At 47.6% G+C, this 27,694-nt stretch overlaps 2 protein-coding genes across 4 annotated transcripts in view; one reads left to right on the top strand and one right to left on the bottom strand.

Annotated features, from left to right (window-relative positions):
• INSYN2A (inhibitory synaptic factor 2A) overlaps window positions 1-17,741 on the top strand; it is a 62,742-nt gene extending 45,001 nt beyond the window's left edge. For both annotated transcript variants that reach the window (XM_002698567.6, XM_015460787.3), the window contains one exon: window positions 15,125-17,741. In XM_002698567.6, coding sequence (XP_002698613.2) covers window positions 15,125-15,308 — 184 coding nt within the window. In that variant the 3' untranslated portion in view covers window positions 15,309-17,741. The remainder of the gene's footprint in view (window positions 1-15,124) is intronic.
• DOCK1 (dedicator of cytokinesis 1) overlaps window positions 1-27,694 on the bottom strand; it is a 556,534-nt gene that overhangs the window by 317,107 nt on the left and 211,733 nt on the right. For both annotated transcript variants that reach the window (XM_005225872.5, XM_002698580.6), the window contains exon 27: window positions 24,641-24,736. In XM_005225872.5, coding sequence (XP_005225929.2) covers window positions 24,641-24,736 — 96 coding nt within the window. The remainder of the gene's footprint in view (window positions 1-24,640; window positions 24,737-27,694) is intronic.

Raw genomic sequence — 27,694 nt, 5'->3', positions numbered from 1 at the left:
TTCAGCAGGAACTTTCAACAAGCAAAAACCATGTTAGGCTTTTGGCAATAATTTGGGATTTTAAGACACAATCACGACCTTCAGAGAACTTACTATGTTTTTTTTTTTTCTTTTTGGAAATGTAATTTTCATAAGCAAAATATGAGAGCAATAAGAGATCTTATGATTTTGTTCATTTTAAAAAAATTAACCCTGAAGAACAATTTTAGTTGATTGCCAAATTATCAAGAATAAAAAGAAGCTGTATAGTTATATCTCTAAGAATGTGTAAAGGAACCCCAATCTCAACCAAAAAAAAAAAAAAAAAAACCCTTCTAAAGAGATCTTCACAGTTACCACTCTCTTATCAAGAAAGGGGAGACAGAAAAAGGGTATAAATGTCTTAATAATGGCAGGAAGCTCTCGTCCACACAGTCGTGGTCCCACCAAGTCTCCAGTCCAGACAGCGCATCCCAGATGGGGCCCCAGGCTCTTTCCAAGTCGAGCTGGATCACCGTGACCGCTGTGGTTGCGGCAGAAGAAAGCACAGGGCAGACAGGAGCTCCAGTCCCATCGTAGAGGTTCTCAACCCAGAGGGGTTTTGCCTCCCAGAGGACTTTTGGCAAGGACGGAGGGAGACGCTTTCAGCTGCCACAACTGGGACATGCTACATCGACTAGCTAGAGGTCAGAGCTTGCTGACATCCTGTAACACGTGGGCAGCCCCCACGACAAAGAGTCAGCCCACCCAGAATGTCAACTGTGCCACGCCTGAGAAAGCCTGCCTTGCAGGAACCACGGCCTGGTTCCGGGCTAGCAAAAGGCACACCCTAACTGCTAAGGCCTTGGGGCTGCCTGCAGGGAGCCGGGCCCCCTGCAGCAGCCCTGGCCCAGCCTCTCAGAGGCCTGGTGGCTCCCCACTGTTAACAAGGACGTGAAAATGAAGCCCCCATGCAAGAGAAGTCAAGCACTCTGAATATAAACCTACGGAGATGTCTTTTCACTACATTCATATTATGGGAGAAAGCTTTGAGTCCAACAGTGAAGGGATGTAAGTGACATAAAATGAAACGCCTGCACTCAACCAGTCAATTAGGCAAAGAAACAAAGAATCGAGAGCTCCTGGCAGAAATATCTTCACCAGTTAGCTTTTGCCACTCAGGAGCTAAAACGCCTCCAGTCTCCGTGCAACAGAGCAGAGTGGTCACAGATTTGGAAAGTGAGCTTGATGACATAAACCCATTGAACATGTTGTGGGTGATTGAAAGAAGAACGTATCTGGACACTCTTCAATGTAACTGAGGTAATTTAGATAAATTTAGCTGTATATCCAGAAGTAACTTACATTTAAAAAAAAAAAAGTGATATTCAAAATGATTCAACAATCAAGTGCAGGAATTAGCCTTGAGGGGTTACTGCTTAGATGTGGCTCACCCAGCAAGCTGTATGAACCCCAGGATACAGGCCAATGACAAATTTTTCATAAGAACTGGGAGTTCCAGCATCACAAGAATTTAACAAAATTTAGTAAGACTCACTTGGAGAAGGAAATGGCAACCCATTCCAGTATTCTTGCCTAGAGAATCTTGTGTCCAGAGGAGCCTGGTGGGCTGCTGTCCAGAGGGTCGCACAGAGTTGGGCATGACTAAAGAGACTTAGCGTGCATGCATGCATTAGAGAAGGAAATGGCAACCCACTTCAGTATTCTTGCCTGGAGAATCCCAGCGACAGAGGAGCCTGGTGGTTTGCCGTCTACAGGGTCTCACAGAGTCGGACACAACTGCAGTGACTTAGCAGCAGCAGCAGCAGTAAGACTCAGTCACCCGGTAGAAGGGTTGCAATCACTCGGCTCATCCTCTGCACACTGGGGAAACATGTACCTACTCACAGAGACCTCGTCATCAAAGACGTGATGGTAGAAGGTGGGCTGCAACCTCAGGAACTGGGCAGAGTAGGCACCCTCAACAGCCACACCACCCAACTGTCAGTTCCCTAAGTGCACTGAGCGTCCCAGGAGAGGCAGGACTAGAGAAAAACTGGAGTTTTCAATCTCTCTTTTGGGAAAGTATTTTAAAATACCCCGTTAGCACATGTGCGTGCATGCTCAGCTGCTCAGTCATGTCCGACTCTTTGGGACCCCATGGACTGTAGCCCGCCCGGCTCCTCTGTACATGGAATACTCCAGGCAAGAATACTGGAGTGGGTTGTCGTTTCCTACTCCAGGGGATCTTCCCAACCCAGAGACTGAACCTGTGTCTCTTGTGTCTCCAGTACTGGCAGGCAGATTCTTTACCACCGAGCAGCAGGGAGACCCAACAGAGTGATCAACAAAAACAAAATTTTCTGACACCCAAACTTCTGCTGCAAAGGGAAGTTACTCTGAAGGCTTAATAGTAACATTTCAGCTGGACTCCCACTGCCCCACAAAAGCAGTCTTCGTGCTACAAATTCAAACAGAAATCTCCATATTATTACTAAGTCAAACACAGATACTCATCAAACTGTTTCCCAATTTTCCTATCACTTTATAGAGGATATAACTTAAAATTATAACCCTAAAATTGAACAGTTACTCTCAACATGGGTTATTAACATTAGCACGAGTTTTCTGAGCGCTAGAGATGATAAGAGGAGACAGCCCACTTCTGGTCCACTAATTGGAACACCCGTCAAAAATGAAATCATAAGCATGTTGTTTGAATTTGAATCATAAAACTTGGGGTCTCACATTTAAGGTTATGCCAGTCTTTTGAGGTGAGGACCAGATGTCTTCTGTGCCTGTGGTCACCCCAGCTAGACTTCCGAGTTATCTGCCACGAACCACACCCGCTTCCCTGCAGTGGAACATGGTCTTGAGACAGCATCTGAGTTCGGGAGCCTTCTGGGTGTCGATCCACCCCTCCGTTTGTCACACTCAGTACTTTGTAGCAGCCTCCTCGTTCCAGAGCATTTCACCCACAGAAATAATTCCCTCTTGCCTCCAGTGTAGTGGTTTATGTAACACTCAGATAAATTACATCATTTCGATGGTGAGAACAAACAGCATATGCAGATCCAAGCCCAGCGTCCTCTTGTTGAGCACACAGCTGGAGAAGTGAGGACAGAGGGTCAGGGATCAAAGACAGAGAAGTCTCTTTGCCAGGAGCATCCAGCCCCAGGTGGGTGGCAACACTGTCCCGGGGGGCACAGTGGTGGCTACTCCAGTCCTTACACTGCCATCAGAGCACCAAAGACGGATACAAGAGTGGTAACCGGCAGCTGTTGACACACCCAGATAGGAACCTTCCCTCACGGTTCTCTTTTGCCAAAAAAAGCATGGCAATTGGGGAAGAAGGGGGGATTCAGCCAGATGACGTCTTCGTGTTCGTCAGCCCTGTCAATCCTCAAATGTCAAATGCTCCCTGAAGAATAGAGGTTTCTTTGACAGAAAAGCATCCAGAACTCAATAGGGCAGAAGGACTCACCTGTCCAGGTAACCCTGCTGCACTGCAGTTGGGCAGGCAGACATCTCGGAGGTGAGCCAGAGGAACTGTCCAAATTGCAAAGGCTTTAAGAAAGAAGTGCCTCTTTTCTCATGGAAGAAACTGCAACGCCCCTCCATCAATTCCGGCAAGTACCTCTGTAGAGACAAGGCCATCGGGAGGAGACAGGTTCCAGCTCTGAGTCTCTGCAGTTGGCTCCATGCCTGGCTCCGGCAGCCAGGTCCTCAGCTATCAGGGCCTGCACCCTAGACTTCAGGAACGCTCTAGGGGCCCCCGGACCACCATCTCTGCTGCTCTTCCAGGTCCTTCCCGTAGGATGCCTGCGGCATCTCAGGACTGAAGAGGTGAAAGGAGTTTCAAAATGAAGACCTCCTCCAACGTCGGAGCCTGTGGTTGTCCCAGAGCCCAGGTGAACACAAGGGGCCCTAAGAGCTGCCAGTCTCTCCGTCTTGCAATTTGTCATACCTGCGTGCTGGCAGGCCCAGAGCCCTGGGGGTCAATGAATGTGACCCCGCCTGTCTTGCATTTACACATTGCTTTTCACCCGAAAACCAATTACTCTCTCCGAGCCGTGTAAGAATCCACCGTGTTGCCAGTAACACTTGGCCCAGGGACACGCAAAGGGGGTCGTGTCCAAGATGCGGCTGCCTGCCTGCATATTCAGCAACACAGCCCTTGAATAAACGCGTGCCTCTGCCAGGGATACGTATTTCTCTATAAAACAACAAGTCTGCCATGGAAATATACAGGGCATGGAGGGGAAAAAAAAAAAAATCAAAGGGACAAAAGATCTTGAAGCAATTTCAGGGGAAAGGGGACCACCAAGACCACAAGCAAAGGGTTGGAGACATCAACCTGCCTGGGACGGAAGTTTAGGTAGGGGGCCCCCAAGAGGTTAGGGCTCAGCTGCCATCCTCAGTCTTCAGAGGGGCGTCCATTAGATCTCTCAGTCCTGTGGGACTGCAGGAAGGGGTCGGGTAGGTCCTTTCTAGCTCTGAAATCCCGTGAATCAGTGGTCTACAATAATGAAATGGATGGAGCTGAGAGCTTCACAGAAAACACATTGTTAGTCTCTCAGTCGTGTCTGACTCTGACACCCTGTGGAATGTAGGCCACCAGGCTCCTCTGTCCATGGCATTTCCCAGGCAAGAATACTGGAGTGGGGTGCCATTTCCTTCTCCAGGGGGTCAAACTGGCATCTCCTACATTGCAGGCAGATTCTTTACCACTGAGCCACCTGGGAAACCCAACAGAAAGTCTACTTGGAGATAAAAGTCTGGGCATTCACAGGCATTTCTCAACTGAAAACATCCATTCCTATATTGGCAAATCAATTTACATAGAGCCAAACATCCATCCTTGGGCAATGGGTTTGTTCCGCTTCCTAGATGTTGAAACTCCAAGCCTCCAAAGTGACATCTTCCATCCCTGGGAATTTGGAGGTGGTTAGCAAGACAACATTTTTTTCCCCCCTAAAATGACACTCCTTCCATTGTGATCTGGACCAACTGTGAAATTCTAATTGAAGACCATCTCAGCATGAAACAAGATAACAAGAGATACAAGTTTTAGTTTTCTGTAGTAAAACTTTTTCTGACTTAACATCCATATTCCCTGTCAAAATAGGCTGTAATTATTTCAAAAAATGTTTGAAGGATAAATTACTAATATAATCTTTGCTCATAAGCAGTTGAAATGCTTTGTACCCACCCTATCTCGGTAAGTCTCTTGTCAGACTAATCTGATGAGTCATGCCAACTGATGACTCATCCTTTGTTCAGATTTTGCTTCAAGAAGGAACAATGCAACATACCATTTCCCCTGCTTAACTGAAGTGGTAAATTCGTAAAATAATACCACAACAAAATGGCCTGAATTCAAATGTGTGCATTGTGATGAGAAGAGCCTCTGCTAGCCTCAATTCAAAGGCTTTGGGGGAATAAAAGCGAGATTTAAAAGATAATGATGATGATGATTCAGATTAATTAAGTAGAAGCCTTACCAGAATTTCAAATCTTCCTGTAAAGTGTTAGAATTCCTACCATCAATACCTTCCGGAGGAGGAGGCTGCCCACACCTGCGTCCTCTCTGTATCCTCAGGGCCATGGCATGGCTGACCTCGAGCCACACTACTAATTATGCAGTGAATTCCTGGATGTACTCAGCACCCAAAGGGAAGGGAACGCTGCTGGTCTGCAGGTCACTTTGTTTTCAGCACCCCAGAGGGAGGCAGCTTGCAGGATGCCCTGTTGTCCATATCATATTTTCATCTTTTGATATGAGCCACTGATGGTCAAGAATAGACAAAATTTCAAACCACCATTTTGATAAAATACTCGAGTCCCTTCCATTCAGTGTTTGTATGCATTTCTTCAGCAAGCATTTTTCATGGAACTCCCAGGAGATGACGGGCTTGGCCCCGGACAACAGGAGACGAGGAATTGGTGAGCTGGCTGAAGACAGCCCCACAGAACCCCTGCCATAAGATCCCTATAACAATAGAGCGGTGACAACAGGGAGCCTTCTATTCCAAAGCTGAGGGCCACGGACCCAGTGAGGAAAGGCAGAGGACGGGGAGCCGAAGGAAACCAGGATGCTCCGGCGGGGGGATGGTGGACTCAGGAGATGGGACCACCTTGGAGGGGCACCACATTAGAGCGGGTCTAGATGCTAGAACACCTCTCCCATCTCCCAAGCTAGAGGGTTAGAAACAACCAGAGGGATCCAGGGGGATAAACAGCCAGAGCATTTCCAAGGATGGAAGGGGAGGGCTTGTGGCTGGCACATAGCATTCATCCTTACAGCAGCTGGGGAACTCTCCACTGTGCTGCAATCTTTAATTGCTTATCAAAGAGGCTCCCAGATTCTACAAGGTCTTCTCCAAAGAGACTGGAGGATTTCAGGAAAGACGAGAAAAATACTCTCATTTTATGAGACTGAAACAAGGATTTCACAGAATTAACGGTTTGCATTTTCTCAAATCGTCGATGGAAATTCATTGCATCATCTATAAGAACATAAACCTGAAGCTGCAAAGATCCCACATGAAATGTGCCTGGAAGTGTCGCTGATCCCAGAGCACTGCAAAAAGGGAGCTGGTGAGGGTGGCAGCCATCAGGGCAGGCAGCAGGACTGGGCGTCTGGAGACTAATGAAGTCTTATTGTTAAGAGAGGTAATTGCATTTGTATGCAGAACTGGGGCCAGTGTTGGCCTGTCCAGAGCCCACTTGGAGTGGAATCTTTGCCGTCTTTGTCCTTTAGTGATTATCTCTTACTGGAAGTGGCTTCCAGCCCTGCTTCAATTACCACCACTTGTGCATATTAACTTCTTAAACAACATGAACTGATGTGGAGGAAATTAGCCTTTTGTCTAATACTTAGTGCTCTTGCCTAGAATTTACAGTGAGTGATGGGGCGGGAAGAGAGAATAGATTTCCCTGGAGAATATAATACCTTAGGTGATGTTGCTCTGATGTAAGGAAATATGTTTTAATAAAGTAAATTAAAAGTGAGAGGAAAAAAAAGTGATTTAACAGACCTCAAAATTCTCCCTGAAAATTCCCCAACCCAGTAATCCAAGCTTTGTCTGTTCTATTAGAATTCTATTTTTTCCCCCAGTATGTAAGGATTAGGTTTGAAGATCTTTAGTGACATTTTACTAACCTTTCGTATCAAAAATTCTAATGTGTAACTGAGTACAGCTGTAAAATTGAAAACTGATTTCTCATCTCAACATATTATTTGTAAAGCAATTAGTTAACATTTATTCAGCAGAGAAAGGCTAATTATACTGCCAGCCCTCCTCTTAAGACCCTCAAAAGTCAATATTAATGAGGTAGTCATCTATGTCCAAAACAGTGTGAAGGGGTTACGTTGTTAGTGTCATGAGCAAATCAGTGTAATTCATTTTTTAGACGACCGTGGAAATTTTCCTTTGGGGTAGATATAGCATCCGGTCCTTAAAGCAATGACCATGTAAAGTTCCTGGGTGACTCAATGACAGGAGAAGCCACCTGGAGTTGGCAGGGGTCCCTCAACTGAAACTTCTCCCCCATCAGCCTCCCTGAAGGTACTGGTCCCATAGACATCACATCTCTGGGGAGGCAGTGGAGAGCTTGGGGCTTCAGGCTGGTCACTGCTGACACCACAGGACATACACCGGAAGCTAATGTTCCTCTGGTCTGTCTGCTGAGAGCTGTCACGGGTCCATATCTTGGCTCTCTCTGCTCATGTCAGAACATGGGGAGCTCCTGAGAGTATCTTCAACTCGGGAGGCTTTGAGGAGCTGGGTTGCTTTGCATGTTAGCTCAAGCACTGTGACCCCAAGAAAGCATTCTTCCCTGAGCAGCAGACTGTCCATCCTCGGGATCCAGAACAGAAGACGGTGATGGCCAAGACCTCGGCTGACCTGACTCAGGTCACCTGGCTGGGCGCTTCAACCCTGGCACCTGCAGGACTCACTGCAAATGATTTTGGAGAGTCCTGTGTTCTCTCCTTTTAACTGCCCTTACCATCCATGTCCTGCCTAAAGATGTTTGTTCTTTTTTTTTTTTTTTTTAATTAAAAATGTGTGCTCTTTGTTGAGGCCAGGAACAGCAGCAGATTGGCAGTCCACATTTAATACTTATCCACCCCTTCTAAATATAATCTCTGATCTTGATGACTTGCTAGGAGTGTGGCCTCAGTTACGCTTGATACCACTCGTTAGTGATCTGGTCCCTTTCTTACCCAAGAAATTATTATGGGTAGAGGTTACAAACAGTATTTAGTCTTTCTGCTTTGACCTCTCTGTGGCTCGAAATTATGGGAGGCTCAAACACAGTTCCCTCATCCCTGTGCACCTGGCCAGCCCTCAGATTTGAGCTCTTAGCTGCAGCATGGGTGGTAAATCAGTCTTTCTACTCCAGAGGAAGTCACAGATAAGAAAGATACCAATGGTGGGGCTTCAGCCAAGCCTAAAAGGAATGACTATTCTCCTGTGTGGGCAGGACACGTAACAGGATGTATTCAGAAAGGTCACAGTCCAACTATAATTTTAGCTATTTCAGAGTATAATTTATAGCTAGCCAGCCAATGTTTTGCTTTTTATACCCATAATTTCTTTGCCATAGGATATCATGAAAAGGGGATAGATCTTATAGTTCAGGGATTAATATTACTGAATGCCCATTTATTTCTGGTATTTTAAATCTTACAGTGATTCTGTAAACTTTTATCATGCACCTACTGTGTGCGAGAGTGGTGGCAAAAGAGGTTCATTATAATGAATCATTTCTATGTTCATAGCCTTAATATTGGAAACGATCAGAATGAGATCCATGTACACATAACAGGTATATAACATGGGCACATTCTGTGTATATATGTTCATTTTTTAAAGATTTTTTGATGTAGACCATTTTAAAGTATTGAATTTGTTACAATATTGCTTCCGTTTTACATTTCGGTGTTTTTGACCCAAGAGGAACGTGTGATAGATCCTAGCTCTCCGACCGGGGATCAAACCCACATCCCCTGCATTGGAAGGTGAAATATTAACCACTGAACTGGCAGGGAAGTCCCCGTATGTCCCTTCTAATGAGTATTATAACTAGGGAACAAAGCAGCAGCATTCTGCCGAGAATGGAATTGATGGGATATGGGTTTAGGTCATCAGTTTATTTCAGTAAACCGAGATTCTGTGCTGAGCCTGTCACAGTATTAAAGGCACCACAGAAGACGCTGACGTCAACACAGCCTATCCCTCGATGAGTGAGGGAACTGAGAAAAGGCGCTACGATCAACATGAGCCAGAAGTGCTCTGGTGAACATGTGTAGAGACCCTCAGAAGTTGGTCCAGAGGGGTTTGGGGCAGGTATACGTGATGGGTCTGGAACATCCATGGAAGGAAGAGGCAACGGTGACCTAGGTGCACAGGATGAGCAGTCACGGGGTCTCAGGTTTTCCTAAGGTGGCTCGGGTACTTGGAAATCAGGTTAGGGTGGGGGCGAGGTGGAGAGAAGACACACTGGATGGCTGTTTCCGCAGCCAGAGTGAAAACAGCTGAAGGTCTGTGAGGGCAGAGGAAGTCCCCGGAGCTTGCTGAGAGGCGGCTGCCCCAGACCCAGCAGATGTGAGCGGGCGGGAAGGGCACGTCCAGCCAGAGCCAAGGTGCCCAGCTCGCCGGCTGAGTCTGGGAAGGACAGAGCAGGAGGCTGTGGAAACTACGCAATTCTGGACATGCTGGCTGGATGGGACTTGCCAGGAGTCACGTGGAGATGTGTCCGGGGAGGAGGATGGCTGTCTTGGGTCCTGGTTCTTCTACTCTCTGAAGGCACAGCTGGGGTCGTGTATGTAAACCCGTGCCCAGAAGTGAAAAGTGACCTGCCTGCTCCACCTGGCCTGCAAGGGGGCGCGCCTGACCTTCAGCTTCCTCTGAACAACGCTGTGTCCTCCTTGGGGCTATCAGACTTGATGTATTGTTCTGGGGACGCTGTCTGTCCCACCCAGGCCCACTGATGACAGCCTTCCCACACCCCAGCGAGCTGGCTGCCCTGGGCTTGCCCCAATTTCCACGCACATTTGGTGGCTCCAAGGAGCCCCCTGGCAGTGGGGGCATCTCCACCGTCACTTCCCAGCCCAGGAAGCTCCAGTGCCCGAGGGTGGCACGATGTATCCACAGTGGCAGAGCGTGAGTCAGACAGAGCTGCACGGAGCCCCAATGACTGTGATCTGATGCAAAGAGAATGAAAAACAGAGGCCTCTGCTCCGCAGCCCACTGAGCCCTGCTGACACTATCAAGATTGGAGAAGTCAGACATCTCAGGTTTTCTTCCAGTCCAGGACACACACAAGTGCCTGGGAGCCAAACTCACCCGCTCTTGACTCTTCACGGCTACCCCCAGGGGGGGATGGAGAAAAGGATGCTCTATGTCCATTTCCCCTTAAATTAACTCGAGGAGCAGGCAGCAGCTTGCTTAGGCAACTGTGGCAAGGCTTGGGTATTTATAGGAGCAGCAGACGCCAGAGCGTCTGCAGAGACGCCAGGACCACGCTCCTCTGCAGAATCGTGTGACATCGTGGGGAGAAGCGTTACTACAAGCCCGGCAGAGATGCCGGGAGGACAACAAAGCCTGGGCCGGTGGCCAGAGCAGCCGGAAGTCCAGAGCAGATTTTTATTTCCTTGGAAATGGACAGAGTGATAATTCTGTTAGTGAAGTCCCTATACATAAAACTTCCATTTTCAAGAGAAAAAGACTAACCAAAGACGTGAGGTGTGTGTCCTCTGGACACACATACATCATACATCATACATCACAGGGAGTCCTGTACATGTGGCCATAGGTTTTAGTGGGCACGTCGGCCAGTGCGGCGTCACTGCCCACTCAGCTCTCAGAATGTGCATTTGGCTGGATGGATGCAGGCAAGGAAAAGAGAGATATAAAAGGTAAATACTAAAAGAACCCAGGGGTTCATATCTTGTAAACAGTTCAGGGACTGCTCCTGGATGACCCAGCACAGTCTTCAGGCTGCCTTTGAACTCAGGACCAAAGGAGAGAGCACGCAGGTTAGGTGAGGCTGGCTTGGCTCCAGCCCCTTCACACTCTGGCTCGGAACGTCCCGAGTCAGGACTTCTTCCAGAATGCTTATCCTCCGGAGGCGTGAGGGCTCAGCCTGCTGTACGCGTCCACTCGACAGCCCATCACAGACACCAGATCTCACCTGCAAGAGTCGGGCGGCACCACCAGTAGCCTCCTGCCTCGTGTGCGGCTGGACCCTGAGACCCCGGAGGTGGCAGGAAGCTGTGTAACCCCCCACGGAGTCCTAAGAGATGAGGCGAGCCCCAGAGGTCAGACTTGGAACACCGGGGGATGCGTCTCTGAGCTGGAGCTGGGGTGGCATGTCCCGCCACATGATGGACGCACGCCCCCTTGATGGAGCTTAGATGCGACATCCTGCCGAAAGCCACACCAGGGCCTGTAGCCCCCAGGGCAAGTGGGAAGGGACTCAAAAGATGCTCCTAGGATCTCCTTCGCAGAGCACAGCTGGCCATTGGCCAGCGCACCCTCGCACCCCACCCATCCTAAGATCTTACTGCAGACCCTCCCAGAAAAGAGAACGTCAGGAGTGGAAGTGGAGGCAGCAGGCTCTGAACAGATCCTGGTGTGCGATTTGCAACAGAAGTTTCAGAATCTTCTTCAATTAGGTTCAGACAGAAGACAGCCTGGCCACAGATTCCACTGGGAGAGGACTCCAGCGCCACTGCCTGGGGGAGAAGCCCTGGTTATCTTTATGAGGAGGGGGCTCGCCAGGGGGAAGAGCCAGGGGGCACCTCCAATATCATCAACCAAGACAGAGCAGCCCAGGGCAACTGGGATGAAAGCTGCTATGGGATTTGTGTTTTAAGGCTCATGTGTTAATTCAGTAAACATCACACAGGTGACTGCCGCGGCTCAGGCCCTGCTGTAGGTGCTGGGGGCAGAGACAGGTGGCATTCACCCCGGCACAGCGGCTCCGTTCAGGGGATGGAGACAAAATGATACAGAGCCAAATTCATAATCATGCATCATCGGTAGTGGGTGCAGAGGAAGAAGAAAGGACGGTTCTGGGGAACCTTGAAGAAGGTGCTAGAAGGTCAGAAGGCCCTGTGTGTCTGGGGACAGAGGGGTGAGGCGTGGCTGCCACCCCCGAGCCAGGACACGTGCCCCAGGCCGGGGAGAAAGTAACATGGTGACTGCGGCCCCACACCCAGCTCTGGGACGGTCACAGCCGCCACCGCCACCACTCACACAGGCAGCGTCCCCGTGATCAGGGTCCAGACCCAAAGCGAGGGCCGTTGCCCCTCCAGAGGCAGTGCCCCCATCCCCACTGCCAGGCCCCATCCGGACCGCTCACTATGTTAAACAGGGAGGCATGGGCACAGAGTCCAAGTGCCCTCGAGTGCCCACCGCTGGCTTCCGTCCAAGTCCTCTGAGCGAACAGGGGCAGCAGGTGCGGCTTTATCCTGGCCATTTGGCCACTGAGACTGAAGGGACATTTTGCCCTGTGTCAGCTAGAGTCAGCCAGACGATTAACCTTCGGCCACCGCCCTGTCCAGCCAGCTGTCTGCTTCTGACTCACCCCGCTGACCCGGTGAGCTCCCTCCTAAACGGGAAAAGCCCCACTGGACTGAGCCCTTTGCATCATTCTAATCTGACCGCAGGGCACGGCGCTCCATAGTCTGCCTGGCGGGTGCCGGAGCACCACCTGACAGGCAGGTGTGCAGTCACCTGGGGCAACAGATGGGGAGGGAGGTGCCGGGCTCAAGGTCACCTCGCTCCAGGGCACTCCAGGTCACTCCCCGCACAAAGAAACTGCTCTGGACGGCAGCTTCTTGGGCACGGGGGACTCCAGACAGGAGTCAGCTGACAGATGAAGTCGAGTCATCTTGTTAACAAGGACTCAGATTAGATTATGCTGTGATTACATGGTTCTGCGGTGTGATAAATTGGTTAATAACAGGATTCCCACTGTAGATGCTTAATGGGAATTCAATAATTACAGGTACCAGAACTGTACCGTTGGCCCAGGAAATGCTAGTGCCCGCCCTCTGATCTAATAACACGAAAGCTATTTGGGCCTATTGAGATGGTTATGATCTGGAGAACACGCTTTCAGTACTAAACCTGGACAGATACTAGCCTTGACAAAACGACTCTTTTGTGCCTACGCTACCATATTGGATACCATAACATCTCACAGACTCAATGGCAAGGTTCTTGTTTTCTTTGTTAAATGTCCAAGTCAAAGAACACTTTCATAGATTGTTGCCATTATACAATTAGTGACCAACAGATGATAAGGAGAAAGTAATATTTGAATCGCATTTTATAGTTTAGGAAGTTTTTATTTTTCAAGGGAGACAGTACGGGAGGATCCTTATCGCTTTCCAGTGAAATATCAGAGCAGCCATTCTTATACCCCTTTAAGCGAAGGGGACTGAACCTTGAGGAGGTGAAGGGGTTTATCTGAGCTCCCCTGTCCCACACCCCCACCACAGCATCAAAGGGGAAAGCCACAACGGAGATCCCCGTTCTTCCTACTGAAATGATAGCCAAGGCTCGCGTTTCACAAAGGCAGCGTGTCCTGAGGTTTGCACTTTTCACAACTGTCCCCAAGAGGAACCAAACCTCCATCAACCCCTGTTGTAGACTAGCAGGTCATGAGTTCACGGGGTTTTATTCTATTTCCTATAAACTGCAGCATAATGCAAAGAGGCCATTTCAAATGAAGGGGGGGAAAATCATTGTTTTGGGAGCAGAGAGAAAACTAGTCATAAACTTCTCTGATGGTATTTTTAATTTTTCACTAATATAGCCTATGATGATAAGAAAAATGGACCAGTGGATTTAAAGCATAAAACGGTCCATTAGATGGGTCTTGAACTTGTTTTTAAAGCTCCAGATAATATAGCTTTGCTGTTTTGTCTTTCCAAAACGTCAAAATGTGGCTAGGATTAATGGTTCTCTAAATCAATGGAATATCATGTTTATAAATGGTTTACAGTTCCACTGGATACAAAATGTTATGAGCACATGTATTATCATCACTGCTGAGCCTGTACTGAAGTCTACGGGCATTTCAATGGGCACCCAGAGCAGACAGGGAAGGGGCACGGAGCGGAGGTCTCCAGGGGCCTGGTGACACAGCACCCAGGTTAACGTTACAAGGGTCCAGGCGAGGAAAGCAGAAGGGAGCCGGGCCCATCGCCCCTTGGCTGACCACGGAAGACTGACACTGGAGCAGGGGGTCCTACGCAAAGTTAGGGGCCTGCAGTGGTCCTTCCCAAAGCCATGGAGAGCTGGGAGGACTCCAGGCAAGCTGCAGCATTATTAGGAGAAGTTTCATGGCAAACAAGATACACTTAAAAATCCGCTTTAATGCTGTCGTTCTAACACAAACACTGTCCCTGCTGGTGAACGTCCTTTCCTATGGCTACATGTTTGCACATCATGGCTTCAGGCGTGTAATTACAATTCTACGTTATTTGCACCGAATACTACATTTTTGCCAAAAAAAAAAAAACTATCTTTGAGAACCACTGAGTGGCGTTCAGTGGTGCTGACTTGATAAAATACACATTTTTTGGATATTTGGGTTCTTGCCACTTTTTCAAGCAGATGAGATTTTTCAAAGGAGCCCAGAAGCCAAGGTCATGTCACTTAACAACAGTTTCAGGTGAGATGAATGGATTACTCTGACCTTGTGAAAAGCTGCACAGAGCTTCCAAGCACCTGGTGCAGATGTACTAAGATGACCCCTAAACGCTCCATATCTTTGCTTAACTATTTATTCCATGAAGCACACTTATGTAGTCCATTGACAAGCAAAAAGGTTATTCACATGTCACATTTATGGTTTCAACAGCCTATGCTTTCACACCATGTACACTAATAAAGCTTCAGGGGTGTGCGATGAATGTTGTTATTTTCAGAAGAAAGTGAACTTTTTGGAGATAGTTCATAATGATTGAGAGTTCAAACATATTCTCGCCAATTGCTTAATGTTGAGCCTTAAAATGACATCATGAACATCATCCAAATGATCATTACGCGGGGAGGATGGCACCGAAGTCTGCTGTCACTAAGGGAGCTCTTTAGACAGGAAAGACCGAGCCACTAAATCCGTCCCTCTCTTTGCTTTCTAGTGTGGAGCTAGATTTCAAGCAGCAGGAAGACAAACTCCAGCCAGTTCTGCGGAAACTTCACCCGTTCGAGGAAACTCAGGTCGCACCCTCGCCTTACACTCAGGAGACGTACTCCTCAACTCCCAAGCAAAAATCCAAAACTGAATCTAAAAAGCACGGACGGTGGAAACTCTGGTTCCTTTAACCCTCGCGGTGTTTGGAGTCTGAAGGCCGTCTTGAAAACCCACTGGAGTTCAAAGTAAAGCCTTTTCCAAAACTAACAGGATGGAGTGAAGGGTGGCTGGGCCGGGCGTCACCCAGTTCTCCCCCTGCTTACCAAAAAGGCCTTTGTGACAGATCAGCTCACAGAGGCAAGGGAGTGCAGGTCATACCTTGCCAGCTGTCTCTGCAGTTCGGGGGTGTGGGATGTAAAATCGGAAAGGAAACCTAACACAGTCAAAGGTGATACCTAAAAATTCTATGCCCCTACCCCCAGATCGGCAAGGATTAGGTTATCAACCTGCAGAACGGCAGGCTGTCACTCTGTAACACAGCGAAAACTCATAATTATTTTCAAGCCTTTATTTTTTTTAAATACTGAGAAGAAAAAGTAGCCCTTACGTTTGCAAAGGACTTCATTTTTACGTTTAATTTTGCAAATAAGCGGGGGTGGGGGGGAGGGGGGTGTGCGAGTGCAATTTTCAGCACATCAAATTCCAGAGAAAGCACAATTTTTTTCAAGTGGTCGGAGACCATGAATAATCTCTAAAATGTGACTCTATGTATATTTGCCTTCATGTGCTGTAGCGCTAAGCCAAGTGGCATCTCAGTGTCACACTGACACCTCGTATTCAGCGTCTCCTTCATCTCCAGACCGGCGACACGCTTTCTGCTCCTGCTCAAAATGGCCAGCAGCAGCCAGGAGTCCCCCAGAGTCAGGACATGCTTTTAATCACTGCGAGTTGACAGGGTCAGCGCTATCGGACACTAAGCTTTCATAGATCTCATTTTTTAATCTTTTGGTACCCAAAGGCCAAATGATAAATCCTGGCAAGAATCTGAAAACCCACATAGAGATACACAATGGATTATACAGACACCGATAAATCACAGGCATTCTCTGCCACCGGAAAGTGTTTCTGTGGATCAATCTCTGAGACACTGTTCATCACGAAAGCCTAGCCAGATGTTTGAGACCATTCGTTATGCTTTGTAACAGCTGGGGAAGATCTGACCATCTCTAAGCGAAACCCTGTGCTTAGTTTAGCTGCTACCGACAAACCACCTTAATGTCACCCACATTTAACCTGTTAGTGAGCTGTACTAAATGACAATACCTAGGGGAAAGCTGTGAATCAAATGTTTTTAGCTCTTTTTTAAAATAAATCGTGTCACCTCGAGTTCTCTTTTGATTACACATTGCAATATAAATCTCAGTTCCTTTCTTTTTTCACTCATTCCTTTGCACCTTTGCAGGTACCTTTTTATAGAATTCAAAAGCCCCTACTCTATTAATGACTCTGTCTATCAAATTTTGGCTTTTCACAATAGGAAGTAGGCATCTTCTTTTGCCTTTTTTTTTGGGGGGGGGAGGGTACAACTTCAATTTTGAGTCATTTGTGAACGTACAAGGAAGCGGAGTCTCCTAGTCTCTGTCCAGCCGTTTCTGATCTAATCTCATGCTCACACGCACACCTTATTGATCAGATGCCAATAGGGTGGTCAACCTTGGTAAAAGGATCCACCTGCATTTCTCAGATTGGAGCTATTTCTTGCCATGCGTTTTCCTTCTGACGCAACAGCAAATCTATTTTTTGTTCTCAGTGTTCTGATTCTAGAAGGACCTTAGTGGGCTTGAAAAAAAAGAAAAGAATGACAGGAGTATCTCACGTAAGCATTCTTTGGGGGTTACTCCAGCTCTCTCGCAGATGTACGCTTTAATTAAAAGAAAAAACATGCATCTTTTGTGGAATCGATATATGAGGATATGAATCCTTGAATATCACTTAATAGAATTGAGAAATATTTTTGTGCAAGGAGAAGACTGAGTTAAGTTGATCAAATACCATGAAGGAAGTGCAATTGTTTCGTGTAGAGATAAAATTTGAAAAAAAAATGTGTTTCATGTATTTTATACTGTTTTTAACTAAAGTTATAAAAACATGTTTGCAACAAGTTATCTCTCCTTGTGTCTTCAGAACCCCGACTGTCTCAGTGAATTGAAATGAGTGTTAGCAGCTTTCTGCTTAGTACCATAATTCTGTCTACACAAGAGGACATCCTCGTAAACAAAGTAATATCACTGTCTGAAAGCAGTCTAGACCAAAAAAAAAAAAAAAAAACATTTTCAGAATCTAAAAGGAAACTGAAGATAAATGAATTCCATCTAAACATGAAACTATCTTCAGAATAGGAAAAAAAATATTTTCAATCTCATTTCATGACTGCAGCGTGTCACTCACAGGTGATGACTCTTCTCTTAGAAAGATTTACGTAAAATCTTTGATACAAAACCAAGGTAAAAAGTACCGTGTTCCCGCATATGTAGATGTACACGTGGCATTACGTATAGAGATTAAATTATTATACTTGTCACTAAGTTCTTTATTAATTTTTAAATAAAAAAAATCAAAGGTCATGTTTTGTGCGGCTATTAAACTTATTTCATAGTCTCATTAGTTTGGGAAAAGAGAAGCCATTCATCTAAGGAAATAATAATGAAGGAAGGGTGTTCAGGCTGAAGAGAACGTCACAGAGTCTTCAGAAGAGGAGAACATTCCCAGGGTGCGGGCCTGGCCTGGTGGGGGCGGGGCAGGGGCAGGGCTGGAATCCAGCTCAGACTCAGTTGACCAGGTCACATCCGCTGGCACAGCCTTCAGCTGCCAGGAGGGCGTGATGGCTTTTGAGATCAAAGGGCACCACGCACAGGAGGATCTGGCTGAGCTCTAATTTTTGAAGAACCTCAGGGACAACCAATCTCACTGGTATTTCCAGTGCAAGTCCTCTCATCCCCCCGCCTCCCCCGAGGCAGATTCTAGACCATCCGTCCAGCAAGTGCCCAGCCCCAGGAAACTGGCCGCCTCCTTCCTTTCTTCCTCCCTCTTTCTTCCTCCCTCCCCGGGATGGAAGACCAGGGCCTCCATTGGGCTGAGCACTCTGCCTCTCCCATGAAGACCAGCCCAAGCCAACCTCCTCTCCCAAGGGATAAGGCCCTGCAGAAACCTAGGAGGGGAGAGTCACCACCTGCTTTCGCGGGCTCTGCAATAACAAAGTCCGCTCACAAGGATGGGGCTGGGACAGAAGGCCCCCGCTGCCCTCAAGTCCCTCTGGGCAAAGAAGGGGTCAGGAGTCAGGATGGAGTCAAGATGGGGAGGAAGAATCCATGCCTGGAGCACCTGGGGAAACTCCAAATCACACTCGACAATCATCTGTGAGCCGCATGCGGCTCACACATGTGCTCACACCGTGCTGTGTCACAGGTCCTCTCTTATCGATAACCAGATTCAAGACATTCTGCACACAGGTGCCCACCTATCACACTGCAAGTGTGTGACTAGCCTCCAAGGAGCAGTCCCAGGGCTCTGCATATGGCCCTTCAGTCTCCGACGATCCCCCAAGCGGAGTATGATCAGGGGGAAGTCAAGACGTGGGAAAACCTTGCTCTCTGGGAAAGGGCACAAGAAGTTGGCAGAAGTTTCCCCCATCCCACGAGGTTGCCGAGATGTCCGTTGCCATGGAGACCTGAGGTGTGGCAGTCATGGCGTCGTCGTTCATGGACCCACACCAGGCTGACTCCAGTCTCAGATGGTAACAGTGAGCATGCCTCGCAAAGCCATTCTCCCTGGGGTACCACCATGGGCAAGGCGGATCTGAGATACACCACGCTCAGTTCCAACCCAGAAGACGCACCATGCAATTCAAGTGCTTGCTTTGTGCTTCTCACTGAAGACAGCGAGAACAAAAGAGGAGAGACAGGCCGTGAACCTCTCCGTTCCATGCTGTCTGTGAGGACACAACATGTTTACAGAGCCCACCACAGCTGGAATGGTTCTTCGGGAGCATTTTTATCAGCGAGCAAAATTTGACATGATTACACGTCACCTAAAGGTCACAGCAGCTGCCTTCCACACTGATGCGTCTCCTTTTATCTAGAAAATCTCTATCATTGGCACACTTGGCGTGGGATAAGCACACAACCCATTTACTGAGCGGAAGAGAAGAGCTACACGGTTGAGGAACGACGTCGCGCTCTGTGAACTGGCGGTAACTCATCGTGCTGTTATGCGCACACACGTTCCGACAGGTGAGACGCCCAGGTGCGAGCAGCACACTGCCTCTTAAGGAACTCAATAATTAAGGGACAGTTTGGGATGAATATGCAAGAACCGCACGGCATATTTTACCCAGGGAATGACGTGGTCTTTATTTCCTCGGCAACAAATCCACGGTCAGTAACCATGCTTGAAAAAATAGGAGGGCCACAGAAATAGGAGAAAGGCAGGAAGCACTGCTATACAAATACCAAACGGGAAGGAATCGATAAAGTCGTCACAGCTCATGTGTGCACCCACATCAGGATGATTTTCTGCGAGTCAGATGTGTTCTGAGTAGATTTATTAACAAACACACGTTAGAGACACTTTTTGTAACACTCACATAGAAAAAGCAGATACTGTCCACTTGAAACTTTTATAATGTATTGTTTTCTTCTGCGAAGCAAGGTTAAGATCAGCACTTTGTTAAAAGCACATTCATACGTAAAGTCCATTAGAACAGATATTGCAAAATGAATGCACGTGCATGGGGACAGAACGTCTTTGTGAAAAGTCTTGGTGATAATCTTGGTAAAGGGGCTGAATGCTGGGGGAGACCACGTCTCTTACAGTATTTTTTGATGCAGAAGCATGTCAGGTCCTTGTAAGTCACGCAGGCTCAAAGAAAGCAGTGGGTTTTCACTAACAGCATCTTCCCTATCATCGGTGCTACTGCCACAAGGAAACACCGCACCCATCAACGACCCCTACAGCTGGTTCTCAGAGCGGAAACAAAAGAACTTCCATCCCTTGAGTCTAGGGAATGAGGAGGTCTGCTGCTCACAAGAGCAAGTGGTGAACGCAGGCAGAGTTTTTCCCATTGCTAAGCCTACGTCTGCCAGTCTTCCAGGGGAATCTTTCTTTTGAAGAGGCCCACATTCTCATGTTAGTGAATTAGTCATTTTCAGTCTTCTGGTGTGTATCCAGGCCACAGAAAAAATCTTTAAAAGTCCTCACTCAATTACATTTTTAAAGGACCCATTAACGAATGTAAAGCTGAACATCTGAAAGTAGCAGCAGTGGCTAACATCACAGGAGAAGGAACAGTCATATGTATTATCCTCTATGCTCTCAACCCAGCTTTATTTACAGCACTTGTTCCAACAAAGACACAGTCTGTGTTTGTCCGGAGGTCTTGTGTGAGGGTCGGGGTACCCATGTCACTCACCAGGTAAGTGGTTGGGTCACCTGCCCACCAGACAAGAGCACCTAAGCCCCCAGGGCCCCTACTCGGAACCGAACACAATGACCAAGAAGGTGCCGAGCCCTGTCAGCCTAGAAATGTTTTCAAAGAGGAAGAGAAAAATCAAATCTGAAATCAGACAATGTAAAACTCGGCATTTCAACCCAGAACTCTACAGCATCAGACAATCCTGGAATAAAGATGAAATGGCATCTTAATTCTGTGGTCAGATACTGCAAGTCTTCTGTGTTAGGGCCCATGGTCAACATCCAAGCCATCCACAACCCTAAACTTGCCAAATGCAGTTTCCTTTGTCAAAAAGGCATCCACTCAGTAGGATCACGGCATATTTTTATCCTCTGCCTGAGATGTGCTCCAACGGCCCATTTCAAATACGAAGTTGAAAGGTATAAAATGAACTAAAACAAGTGACATATAACCAACTGCATGGGGTTTATAAGATACCACAGATACAGGTAAAAGAAAAGGCTTACACTGTACATCACAGCTTAGCCAGTAACGTGTGAAGTCCCCCAGTTCTCAGTCCTGGATATGAATGGATGGGAAAACTGCCAGGCCACAACAGCATCCCCAGCTGATGAATAATTCTGTTGGAAACAGAGGTCACACGTCTACTCCTACTGTTGACAATATCATGAAATAAATTATTAAGTGAAACACAGCTATTTAAAACTTTTTAAATCACTTGGACTTTTTAGGTCCCTCTTCAGCAATCATGCAGAATCGGTGAGCTGATTCGTGGTTATACCACTTCCGTTCCACTGATGCAAAAAAGCAAAGAAGACACATAAGTCCTGGAATCTCTGTGTCACACCAAGGACGGCACAGCTGACCCCAGGCAGGCCGATAAACCACGTGCTGCTCGTTTCTCACTCTAGAAGGGCCCCGATGAAGTTTTTTTTGTCCATCTTGTCAGGGATATTTTCCCCCTCTGGATCCTCCTCTCACCTAAATTCCCAGAGCAACCACAGTGACATTAAGAAGCTGCTGCACAAATCTGCACAGGAGCTGACGGGCAGAGCAAGGTCCAGCTCGCCGAGCAGGGCAGCCTCTCAGTCTCACCACTCTGCGGCTGTTTGGACTTGTGGCCCCGTAACTCCCAAAAGAGCTTCCTGAGCACCTCCAGTCGGAAATGGTGAATGTCCTTTCTGCAAACATAGTGACGCTGTCACCACTCATGAAATAACCATAGGATATTCAGATTTTTTTTTTTTTTTGAGAGTCCTTCCCTGACAGCTTAATTCATTTTAAGGGAAGGAATGTCTGGGCTTCTTGTATGCACATTAGAGATGTGAGAATTGGGAAGAGTCAGGTTAGGACCTAAGTCCTGTTCGTGCTTCTAGAGACTTCTGCTGGACACGGGCTGGGCGGGGGTGATGAGCCTCTGTGTGGGCAGCTTGCTATAGTCTATCCCCACTGACTCCCCACAGTGCCCTGGACCCCGCCACCTGTGCCGCAGGAGCAAGGCTGCGGCTAGGTCAGACGGAGCCTGGGTCCTCGCTTCCTGCGCCCTGGTTGACAGTGCAAGGGCTCTTCCCAGGAACCCCCAAGGACTCCGTAGGCCACAGGCATCCCTCCAAGCCCTTCAGGAAAGCGGCTGCCAATCTGTGGTCTGGCCCCTTCTCCCTCCAGGACATCCTGGCATTTGGTCCACGGACGTGACTGAAGGCAGCAAACAGCAAAGTGTTTACTTCCGTGGGTAGCTGCCCGCCAAACAAGGATGTGGATCCAGGAGGAACTCAGAGTCCTCCAGCGGACCTGCTGGTCCACCACTGAGACGAGGCTCACAGATCTCAGTCTTCCAGAAGAGACCAAAGAAAGCCAGCTCTGGTGCCAAACCAGGGCTCCCCACGAGCCCTGCCATGCCAGCTGTGGGTCTGGGGACATTTCCCACCTCCCTGCAGGGCATTTCTGCAGGAGCCTATGCACAGGGAAGGGGAGGATTAAGCGAGGCTCTTCCATGCATTAACCAGTGCCCAGCACACACAGATGCAAAGAGCTGACTCATCTGAAAAGACCCTGACGCTGGGAAAGATTGAAGGTGGGAGGAGAAGGGGACAACAGAGGATGAGATGGTTGGATGGCATCATGGACTCGATGGAAATGAGTTTGAATAAACTCCGGGCGTTGGTGATGGACAGGGAGGTCTGGCGTGCTGCAGACTATTGGGTCGCAAAGAGTCGGACCCGACTGAGCGACTGAGCTGAACTGAAGTGAGCACACACAGAGGAGGAGCAGCTACTATATCAGCACTGTTATCACTGTGCCTGAGACATGGGAAATTTCCCAAGGGCCCCCTGGACCACATGGTCTGAGAACAGTCACCACGTTCTGCCCGCAAGGTCGTCTAGATCCTCAGCTTGAGCTGCGAGCGCGTCTCACAGTCTCACCACTTCCCAAGGTCCCGTCCAAACTGCTCTGAGTGTCCTCCCTGCTCTCCTCTCCCCAGTGTAACTGCTGGCCAGTGGGCTTTGATCCGAGTGAACACACTGCTACCCGGAGACAGGACTGTCTCACCTGCTCACCGGCCACCACGCCAGCCACCTCCCCCATCTGCCCACCAAGACTGCCCATAGCACACTCACTGTGACTCCGTGCCGGCCACAGTGTCACTCCCACAGCGGTCTCAGCACAATGACACCAAACTCAGGTCAGCTTCGAGCCACACATCCTTCATTCTACTGAAAGCCCTCCTGAGTTCCACTACGACAGAGTATCCCAGGGCCGACTGGGGCACAGCCCCAAAGGAGACAGGAACACCGGGGCCCTGGGGTGCCTCTGCAGCCACCCCAAGTCTTCCCCCACGGGGCTCCCTCTCCACCAACCTATATGAAAGCATTTCCAGATTACAGAGAAGAAGAGTAACAATGAAGACATCAAGAAGCAAGTGAGGTTTATAGGATAATGGAAGAGTCCGTGGTACATAACATCAATTTACAAGGAAAAACCCTTAATTTAAACACGTTAAAGCATAAACCGAAAAGAGATGTACATTAGAAAGGAAAACCTGCACACAACATGTGCTAAAACTCAGAAACATAAACTAGACAATTTTACCGCATGGAAACAGACAAAGGCAACGATTATTCTCTGGGATGCATCCCAAGCCACATGGCACATCCTTAACTGTGATGCAGCCACAGAAAGCAACACAAGCCCAGTGCCCCATTCCTGCCTTATGTCTGAAGGAAGCCGATGGGTCACCAGACCCGATCCAGACCCAGGCTACGTGGACAGAGCTAAAGTCAGCCAAGGGAGACCAGTGTGCCTAGTCTGACTGCCAAGAGAAAACTCTAACTGGATTTTTCTTATTCCTTGATTAGGAAAGTGATTTTTTTGAAATAAGATCCACCAAACTTAGTTAAATAGTAATACATACCAGAAATTAAAGAAATTAAATGAGACCTACAAATGCATCTTTTGCCCATAAAACCAAATTTAACAATCATGATGGTAGCAAACTCTGGGAAAAAGCACCACAATATGAAACTTGAAAGACTGCCACGGTATTGGTAAAACCTTGAGAAAAAGAATAGATCCCGTGCTTTGTATCCACGTAAGAGGAACATCTACAATACATTAGAGAAGACATAAAATAGCTAACTCAGAGTGCCTCAATTACTTTTTAAGGCCCTTCATAAAATTTTATTAATGGGATCTTAAGTGTAAATACGTAGAAAGCAATGACCTGGAGTGTGGGAACTTAGAAGAAAACAAACACCCTTTGCTAGAAGCTAGCAACGACAAAAGCTAGACCCAAATCCTCCGTCTACAAAACGTGGGCATGCTTGCTCTTCACCTTCGACACTTGCTTCTAGAATCATGGGAAATGAGCCCACTTAACCTACTAGGCTGTAAATAAATGCATTGCAACTGCTTGCTATACTGTAGTAAGAGACACTTTCAAAGGCAGGTGCAAGAGGACCACGTGGATTTTCAAGCTTGAGAGTAAACGACTTTCCCAGGAAAGATGCTCTCAGCCACGATGAGACCCCCACGCGTGTGTCACCGAACACTTACGATGAGTTCCGAGTCCCGCCCCATGGAAATGACGGTTCGGTTCACTGTCCGGAGAAGCTTCTCCATGATGATCTGAACGTGCCTCTGCGTTGGCCCCTGCAGGAGACACACACGTGTAAACCAACAGCTAAGACAGTCATTAACATGCCAGCCCCACGGCTGTTACAGAACCCATTTACCCTGTAAAGAGTATATCAATTACAACCCTTAACGAGATGAAAAATGGCCCTTGTCACAGGCAAAAGCCTTCACAAAGAAAACTCAAGGCATTTTATTAATTATAGCCCATTAATGGTAATGTTATATAATCACAGTAATTTAATTGAAGCAAACCTTAAAAATAAAAGCAAATCTGTCTAAACAATATAATGTTTATGATCCCTGATTAGCTCACCAATTAGCTTTGGAAAGACACTTGCCCATTTGTACACAGAGGCCCAGCAGCTAACAACCATACAGCTCACGCTGCATGTCAGATCCCAGTAAGGTGGGTATGCTTGCATAGAATCAAATGTTTAAATATCACCTTAGCACAACACCTAAAATTCAGCATGCCGGAGCATCTCCAATCATAAAAGTGTGCTCCTTCGTCTAGTGTGTGATGGGACTGTTGATTCTTCTTCATGAATTCTGAATGTGTTTAAATCGGTTTTCCAGACGCTCCGCACAGGCCAGGCAGGCACTGCCTCCTCCATAAGGCTTGGCCTTACAACTTTTCATGTACAATCTTTTTCTTTTTTTTCACTCTTTTCTGTTTTTAATTGGAAGCTAATTGCTTTACAATATTGTGTTGGGTTTTGCCAAACAACAAGGTGAGTCAGCCATGTATACATATGTCCCGTCCCTCCTGAACCTCCCTCCCACCTCCCATCCCACAGCCCACCCCTCTAGGTTGTCACACAGCCCGGTTTGAGTTCCCTGGGTCATACGGCAAACTCCCACTGGCTGCCTACTTTACACGCGCTAACGTATATGCTTCTGCGCTGCTCTCTCCGTTTGTCCCACTGCCCTCCTTCCCCCGCTGAGGCCACAAACCTGTGCTCTAGTCTGTGCCTCTATTCTTGCCCTGCAAGTACTTTCATCAGTACCATTTTTTCTAGATTCCATACTTACGCATTAATATGCAATATTTGTTTTTCCCATTGCCGACTAACTTCACTCTGTATAACAGGTTCCAAGCCCATCCACCTCACTAGAACTAACTCAAATGTGTTCCTTTTTATGGCTCAACAATATTCCATTGTGTATATATATACACACACCACAGCTTCTTTATCCATTCATCTGTCAATGGGCATCCAGGTTACTTCCAGGGTCTAGCTACTGTGCATAGTGCTGCAGTGCACCTGGGAGTGCATGTGGCTTTAAATGACGGTTTCCTCAGAGTATACGCCAGTAGTGGGGTTGTTGGGTCACATGGTGGTTTCATTCTCAGTTTCAAAGAACTCTCCATACTGTTCTCCATAGTGGCTGTATCAATTTACATTCCCACCAACCCTGTAAGGGGCTTCCCCTTTCTCCAAATCCTCCCCAGCGTTTGCTGTTTGTAGATTTCTTGACGATGGCCATTCTGATGATTGAAGTGAAGGAATAACTTCACTGTAGTTTTTATTTGCATTTCTCTAATAATGAGTGATGTTGAGCATTTTTCAAAAGGCCTGGACTGGGATGATTGAAGCCTGGCCTTTGGGTTAAGGCTGGCAAGAGCTTTCAGAGACAAAGCCTGGGGAGGGTGGACATAGCCACAGTCACAGTTAACTAACTTACTGTAGTTCTCTTTTCAAGCACACCACCCAGACTCTGAGAAGATACGCAGGTGCAGCAAAGAAGTGGACAGGACAGGCACATGTGTGTGTGTGTGTGTGCGCGTGCGTGCACACATGTGTCTGGACTGGGGCGTTGTCCAGAGGTCACATGGGGGAGAGCTAAGAACAAGCCCTACTAACTGAAAAACCTTGATTCATCTAGCCACTGCTAGAGACAGAGACAGACGCGGCTCTGTGCAGCTGTCCAGACATGCCTGGAGAACCAGTGACTTTACATGCACGCACACACGTGCACAACTGCGTACGGTGGGTACAATGGCGTCGGGAGGCAGAGAGTCAGATGTTTCCACATGTGCTTGCGCCAGCTTTTTATTAGGACAAAAAGGTCAGAGGAATAAGCATACAATTGAGAAATGCAAAAGAAAATACCATTTAAAAAAGAAACAGCAAAGAAAGCACAGGAAAAAACGGGCTGTACAGAAAGGAACCTGCAAAAAGGGGCAGAGAACTGCTCCAAAATTCTGAGGCACCACTGACTTAAAGCAACAACAGCTATGCTCCTATATAAAATAATAATACTAAGTGTTATTTATTAAAGATAATGATTGAAAGAAGGTAGGCAATTAGCCGCCCTCTGTTTATTTCTAATTTTTAACATCAAAGCCTCTGACCTTAAGTATCAAATCTCAGTCTTGGGAGTCACTGTGCTGAGAAGTCACAGGAAACAAAACAGTATCTTTAATGTGGAAATACACACACGATAATACAATCATCACGCTTTGCGTGCTCAGTCGCTCAGTCGTGTCTGACTCTGTGCGACCCCATGGACTGTAGCCCACCAGGCTCCTCTGTCCATAGGATTTGCCAGGCAAGAATATTGGAGTGGGCTGCCATTTCCTCCTCCAGGGGATCCTCCCGACCAAGGGATCAAATCCACATGCCTGCACCTCCTGCATTGGCATGAGGATTCTTCACCACTAGGGAAGCCCCATCAAGCTTTATACATAAATAAAAAATAATTTGAGGACGCAACCCTACAGAGAAAAAGAGAAAGGTGTTAGTCGCTCAGTCATGTCTGACTCTTTGTAACCCCATGGACGGTAGCCCGCCACGCTCACTCCTCTGTTCATGGGATTCTCCAAGCAAGAATACTGGAATGGGTTGCCATTCCCTTCTCCAGGGGATCTTCCTGACCCAAAGGATTGAACCAGGGTCTCCTGTATTGCAGGCAGACACTTTACCATTACAGGCACCAGGGAAGGCCCAAAGAAAAAGAAAGGGTAACCCT

The sequence above is a fragment of the Bos taurus genome, chromosome 26 (assembly GCF_002263795.3).
Source record: "Bos taurus isolate L1 Dominette 01449 registration number 42190680 breed Hereford chromosome 26, ARS-UCD2.0, whole genome shotgun sequence".
Classification (NCBI taxonomy): domain Eukaryota; kingdom Metazoa; phylum Chordata; class Mammalia; order Artiodactyla; family Bovidae; genus Bos; species Bos taurus.
The sequence above is the reverse complement of the archived record's forward strand: the minus strand, read 5'-3'. Positions and strand labels throughout refer to the sequence as shown.